The sequence below is a fragment of the Glandiceps talaboti genome, chromosome 10, assembly GCF_964340395.1.
Source record: "Glandiceps talaboti chromosome 10, keGlaTala1.1, whole genome shotgun sequence".
NCBI lineage: Eukaryota > Metazoa > Hemichordata > Enteropneusta > Spengelidae > Glandiceps > Glandiceps talaboti.
This window is the reverse complement of record NC_135558.1, coordinates 2,300,001-2,307,500: the sequence shown is the minus strand read 5'-3', so window position 1 is coordinate 2,307,500 and position 7,500 is coordinate 2,300,001. Positions and strand designations below refer to the sequence as shown.

At 33.0% G+C, this 7,500-nt stretch overlaps 1 protein-coding gene across 1 annotated transcript in view; it reads left to right on the top strand.

Annotated features, from left to right (window-relative positions):
- LOC144441148 (very-long-chain 3-oxoacyl-CoA reductase-like) overlaps window positions 1–6,013 on the top strand; it is an 8,914-nt gene extending 2,901 nt beyond the window's left edge. Inside the window, exons 4-10 of the mRNA XM_078130686.1 lie at window positions 568–743; window positions 1,143–1,187; window positions 1,895–1,929; window positions 2,735–2,816; window positions 3,638–3,703; window positions 4,110–4,259; window positions 5,137–6,013. Coding sequence (XP_077986812.1) covers window positions 568–743; window positions 1,143–1,187; window positions 1,895–1,929; window positions 2,735–2,816; window positions 3,638–3,703; window positions 4,110–4,259; window positions 5,137–5,250 — 668 coding nt within the window. The 3' untranslated portion in view covers window positions 5,251–6,013. The remainder of the gene's footprint in view (window positions 1–567; window positions 744–1,142; window positions 1,188–1,894; window positions 1,930–2,734; window positions 2,817–3,637; window positions 3,704–4,109; window positions 4,260–5,136) is intronic.
- The last annotated feature ends 1,487 nt before the right edge of the window (window positions 6,014–7,500 follow it).

Below are 7,500 nucleotides of genomic sequence, written 5' to 3'. Positions count from 1 at the left end.
AGTGAAGCCATTGAAAGTGCTTCAGAAAACAACACTGCCAACTACACAATGCATAGTTGACTGGATGAAAGTGTTGGTCAGGGAAAATATATGTATGATTTGAGACAAGAGGTCAAATGACCTGGAGTGGTTTGATTAAGCAATAAACCACACCCTTGGCATGATATACCCCAAGGTTTTGACCAGTTGTTGACAGCAATAATTTTAAGTAAACATTGGACAATTCTGGTGCTTTGGAAATCTCATTCATTTCCCTCAGATAGAGAAGATATCAGTGCTCGCTGCTCAGTATGAATGACTTTGTGTTGTGTGGATGAAATACTGGATAGACACGACAGCTATGATGGATGCAGAGGACATCATTCAATATAACTATTCTATTCTCAATCAGGGCCACTTAGAGGCATGTCAACTGTGCTATACCAATATATTAGCACACTTATTGTGATGTCTAGAATCTGAATGACAATTATCTAGATTTATGCCATCAATATACTGGTATAATTATTGTATAACTTGTACTGTATAATTGTATAACCAGTTCATGATATGATATTTATTATTTAGAATCGCAATACCGTGTGAAGACCAAGATTATTACAATTGACTTCTCTGGAGGCCAGGATATCTATCAAAAAATCAAAGAAGAGATTGAAGGTTTAGAGATAGGAGTACTTGTCAACAATGTGGGAACGGCCTACAGCTATCCGGAGTATTTCTTGGAAATACCCAATGTTGATGAGGTAAGATTACAAAATAGATGTGTATTTAATGTCATCACAAACTTAAAAATAAATTTGCATGATAATCATAAAAAATGGTGCTATGAACATGTGGTTATCTATAAAGCCACCCACAGGGGAAAAAAGTAAAAGAAAGTTCATTTATTCACAGAACAAGTTTGAGAAAAAAGTTCCAATCAGAAATGTGCCAGTCCTGTTGTAAATACAGTGTATGGCTTCTAATGTTTTGTCTTCTGGTCATAATTCATATGAAGAAAGGAGAGATTGAAGTAACATTCCTTAACATGCATTTCTGACAATTTCCTGTCCAAGCTTAAAGGTGACTTATTCTCTTAAAATATTTTTAATATAATTATGGTATTTTTTAATTGATATTGTATTGTTATTATCATATTGCAGTTTATTCCCAAGATTATTAATATTAATTGCCTGGCATGCACAGTGGTAAGTTATTACAAACAAAAAATTTACAAACATTTACCATTGACCTACTTGGTAAATCAGAAGCCTGGAGTTGCAGTACGGTAGATTATTCGTCCACATCAACTACTGCTAAATCACAAGAATCTCCCAATTTGTATGCACCAAATTGTACAAATCTTTGTGGTTATTTCCATTCAAACTCTAAAGATACAGAACATGTTAAAATGAAACACAACATATCAATTACTTGTGAAAAGTGTTTCAAGACCTGAGAATCAAGTGAAATTGTCAAGTTTTGATGCTAAACGTCTCCTTGTTATACAATACATATAATTCCCCAATTATGGTTCACTCTCTAGTGCATGAAGTGTTTGTTGGAAGTACTATATCACAACTATTTTTAAGAGTTCATGATTCCTCATGGTGTTCTTGTGTCTTCCATATAATGAGAGTACTTTGGAGATTCTTACACCAACCAGGAGAGGAGTGATTTTTACAGAAACCATACATGGGTGTCACCTGATACATAGTACTAGTATCTCATATGAGGTGGAGAATTGATTAATAACATTGTCAAAGTGTGTGCACAAAGAGATACTATGTCAATATATATGTATATTGTATTATATTTTGTACCAAAGTGCCAATTATATAAGACAAAGTAGTTGCAATAGCAAACTGTTGTTAATTAAACCCTGTGTTCACACTTCAAATAACATATATTTCAGATGACAAGGCTGGTGTTACCTGGGATGGTGGAAAGGTAAGTTTGGTTGAATCAAATTACTGTATGTTATCTCTGTTTTCCCTGTAATTAAAGAATTATAGTGAAACACCACACCAACTCTGTTTTCCCTGTAATTTAAAGGCCCAGTTCAGATTAGAATTACAATCTTGTTGTGAAAAAAGGTTTCTAGACAGAGCTCTAGAAAAAGTTGGCTAGATGATCATATGTAATCTGTATAGCTTCACTGATATGTTAACACTAATGCAAGAACCCAGGACTGAAACATAGCCCTTTAAAGCAATGTCAACATTACTGATATGCAGCCACAAACCTTAAATTTTCTGATACTTAAGAAGTAATCAAATCATGGCTTTCACCACCGATTCCCACTATAGTGGGTACACACAAGTCCTATTGCAATGACAGTGCAAACTTAAAATTGCTAAAAGCTGGAGGTATCTGGTACATTTTATTCACTGTTGACTATACTGTGAGTTTTAAACTTCCATGTTGGCACTCCTCTAACCCACATGAATATGTATTGTTAATTTAGATGTAAAGGTGCAGTTATTAACATTGCATCAGAAACTAAGATGGTTACTGAATTTCCAACTAAGCTATATACATGTATATATATTGTTAATTTAGACGTAAAGGTGCAGTTATTAACATTGCATCAGAAACTAAGATGGTTACAAAATTTCCAACTAAGCTATATACACGTATATATATTGTTAATTTAGACGTAAAGGTGCAGTTATTAACATTGTATCAGAAACTAAGATGGTTACAAATTTCCAACTAAGCTATATACATGTATATATATATATTGTTAATTTAGACGTAAAGGTGCAGTTATTAACATTGCATCAGCAGCTGGAGTACAACCTGGACCAATGTCAACATTATATGCAGCCACAAAGGTAATTATACCATGCATAGGTCAATAATATGGAATTTATACCCCGGTCGTTCTACGTCACAACAACGTGTGTCTACGTCACTGGTTCTGCTGTGTTTGAAATATGAGTCAAAACATTCAAAATAACCATAAATTTCCTCGATTTTTCTTTGAGGTTACTGGCGCTGGTATAATAATGTTATTCTCCAATATTTTTCTTAATTCAGCTGGAAAATACTTGTAACCTATTAAAGGGTTGTCACTACCCATCTATCAACTCATAGTGACAAGGTCCCTTAGGTCACTTGTATTTTCCTTGGCTGAACAAAGAAAAATATTGGCGAATAACATCCAACTTTACAACTACCTGATACAATAGACAGTCAAACTGTGTTCACAGGATTCATTTGTTAGTGCAATGGCAGTGCAATCTTGAAAAGTCATTTATAAAAGTCATTGAAATAAAGTAAGGCAAACAATTAGTGTAAAAAGTAATGTTATGAATAATATGATTGAAAACATGTAGAGTACGGGAAACCATTGCCTTGTCAGACATTTTAACATCACTAGAAATAATATTGTAACCATGGCGGACATGAATCATAAAATCTATTACAAAAACATTTTTGCATACCAGGTGTACATGAATTATCAAATCATCTTTATTACAATATTTTTGCATACCAGGTGTACATGAATTATAAAATCATTTGTGTATTACAATATTTTTGCATACCAGGTGTACATGGATTATAAAATCATTTGTGTATTACAATATTTTTGCATACCAGGTGTACATGGATTATAAAATCATTTGTGTATTACAATATTTTTGCATACCAGGTGTACATGGACTTCTTTTCAAGAGCTTTACAAGTAGAATATGAATCTAAAGGTATAATTATCCAGGTAAGATTGTAATCAATGTTTTAAATAATGTGTCACATCTATATAGACAGTCCTTTTTAGGCTACGGCAAGTAAATACATTGTTTGCTATCCTTGAATTTCCACAAAGTCTACCAGGCAGATAGAGGAAAAGAAATACACAGAAAAAAAAACGCAATGCTAGCATGTCAAAATTTATACAATTATTGTTCTCCTGGATGCTAATTCCTGTACTGCCAACATTTCTCTTGCAACAATCGAAGTTAACTTCGTACATTAAACTTTTACAGTTGTGTGATAAATTATTATGAAATATCAGTACATCGATCATATACACAGTATAGCAGTTCCATGTACCATGTATTTGAATGAACATAATGTCATGTGGTGGAATTTACTTGTAGATGTTTGTTTTATTTGATTTACAGAGTGTACTTCCTTATTTTGTGACATCCAAGTTAAGTAAGATTCGTCGAACTAGTCTTTTTGTACCTAACCCAAATCAGTATGTGAAGAGTGCCTTAAATACGGTGGGGTTAGAACAGAGAACCAATGGATGTCTTAGCCATTCATTACAAGTAAGTCATGTGATTAATCTTTAAGTCAACTTTCTGAAGCGAAAATTTAACCAAGATGTACTTCTAGTAACCAAGTTAGTTCATACTATGGAAATCAAATTATCGGTAAACTAAGATAGATACAAATTAAAACTATTGTTGATATACTACTATGGAAATCAGGCTATCAGCAAACTAAGATAGACACAAACTAAAACTATCATGCAACATGTTGATACACACAATCAGTGGATGTAATTTCACTCACAGTAGGATAGAGTTTCTGATAGAAAGTTCACCAAGAGGTCACGCATTCAACCTTATTCAGTATTTACACTATCTTGATATACAGGGTGATTGTATTCACATACATGTAACCAAGCCAAGGCACTGCTATCACTGACTTGTGTTATCTACCACATGCAGCAACAATAGTTTTAGTTTGTGTCTATCTCTGTCTGTCAATAACTTGAGTTCCATAATATTACCATTATACTGAAAGGGAAGACTAATAAAGGGAAGCCATCATGGCATCAGAAGTCCTGTGGTAATAAAAGGGGAACACCACTTCAGAAAATAGAGGCATTTCCATGAACTTTGGGTTCTGTAGAGTCATGTTATGGTTTGACGTCACCCACATAATGCACAGTTGAAGTTATCCTCATTGGGGGATCTTTGCTGTGGGGCACATTGCCTCATGGGAGTCAGTAGAAATGTTCATACAGTGGTTGAACAATGAAGGTAATATGCATTTAGGGGCTATGAATATTAATTGTTTAACCACTACATAAACATTTCATGTGACCAAACAAAGGGTGCAAATGGTGATTATGACTTACATAGCAGTAGTATAGAGAAACCATACAATTCATTCAATTTTGTTTTCTTCTAATTCTAGGGTTGGTTCATTGAAAAAATGCCAGATTGGATCAGCTATAAAGTACAGATGCATGTATCTAAACAGTTACGTGCTGCCAATCTACGAAAACTAGCTGCAAAGAAGAAGGAGTAAATTAATATAATAAAAACTGTTCAACTTGAAACAAAGTGCTGTCTGGGTTGAACAAAACTTAACTGATAATAAAAACTGTTCTACCAGGAACAAATTGCTGTCTGGTTCTACATTGCTACAATTATGTTTATACAGAGTATCAATATTTTTAATAAATTGTTGCAAAATTATTTATGATGTAACAAATTCCTTGTGTGAGTAGTTTTGCAATACATTGTAATACATTGTAACAGAATCAATCAATGTTTGTCTGCTACATTTCTAATTTAACCAAAGGCTGTGTTGAACAGAAATTTAAATTACAAGAGAAGAGAACAAATTCCATCAACCGCAATCACATGTACAACAGTATCATTGCACAAATTTGTCATATGTATCTAATATTTCACTACAATACAGCATGCACTCACAAGTGAGGATAAGCTTGAATTTGTTGCAGGTGATACTCTTAATATTGTATCTATATTCAAAATGCTGTACTTCACATTGATGTCTTCAATATCTTTGTGTTCACCATTTCCAATTGGATTTAACCCTGGCCAAAAGTGGTTTTAAACAATCTAAGAATGATAGCAAATGACTACACTGTGTGTAATGTCACTGTATGGCTTTAGGTTTACACAAGTTCAGATAAGATTGTATTGATGGGTGAATATTATCGGTTATTGTTTCATGACAATTTGTCAAATTTGACAATACTGTGTTTCAAGTTGAACGGTTTTCATTGTTATCCTGAAAAACGATTAAAACACAAGTTGCTTTGTTTTGATTTTTAATTATGTCATATTTTTATGCAATTGCATATCAGAATTATCAAACACATTGAAAAATTTAAATAAACTTTTTTTTTTGTAAGATTTTTCTGTCATCACTGATTACGTATACAATGTACTTGTATTGTATCTAGTAGTGTTCTGTGTACTCCAAGTTTAACCTTCAGATGACTTATACTCAATAGAGTTCATGGTCCTGGAAAAAGTTTGTTTTGTTTATGCAAAATTGCACTACAGTGGAAAAAAATACACTGGTAGAACTTATGCACATGGGAGATGGGAATTCACTGAAATCGTTCTGTAATTTTACAAAAATAAAAACTGTTTGTTTGTTTCTAGTTTGTACTTTCTTTATCTCTATGCAAATTTATGTGTATTTTTTATTTTTTATTTTTTGATAGTACAAGGAGCATTAATTCAATGAAAGATATTGTTGGAATCAAATATTGAAATTAATTATTTTCAGTTGGATATTAAAGTTTTCTCAAATTAGTCTTATAGTGTTCGGAAGAGGTAGTTCATTATTGAAATGATTATTTATGTAATGTAACTTTAACTCAAAATTCCAATTGGGTTATGAGGCAGTAGATTAATAACTCATTTTTGTCATGTAGATGTAGTAGTAGTAAATTTTGTTAAAAACAGGGTTACCAGGAAACATCAAAAGATGATTTCCACCAGGGGACTGTTACGACTCAAATAACTTACATACCAATCAAAACAAGAAAATATAAACAATGGGGTAGCAAAACATAGCAAGACAAGAAAATATCAACAATGGGGTAGCAAAACATAGCAAGACAAGAAAATATAAACAATGGGGTAGCAAAACATAGCAAGACAAGAAAATATAAACAATGGGGTAGCAAAACTTAGCAAGACAAGAAAATATAAACAATGGGGTAGCAAAGCTGGAGATTGTAATGTCTGATGTTGATAGCCTCCCTGATCTAGAACATCTTAATATCACCTACATCATCAGTCGGAAGAAGTATACAGGATAGGACATGAAACTGTTGTCATTCAAAAACAACACCAAGTCCAGTAGAATAGATTGTAATTTCTTCATTATTAACTTCATACCTGGATGATTGATAACATTAATAGACGTATAGCCTAATGACTTCCTTACTCCATAGTAGTGTAGACTTGTATTCTCACATCTAGTACATTTAGTATAGATATAGCCAAGATGTTTAGACTTGTGCACTTTCCAACTCAGCTAATAAAATATTCGCATACCGTCTGATATAAGGAAATTGGCCCATGAGTTTGCCAATTGTCATAGATAAGGTAATGCTATGAGTCATGTGATCATAACACAGGTGTATTATCAGCATTTTGAACATTTGAATGACATGTCACTTTGTCAAATGCTTCTACAATAAATGCACAGACTCGGTTCATGGTGTCACACTTGTGGTGTTGTATGTATAACTTGTATGTACTGATGTTGTGTTGAGTGAGTACAGGTCAA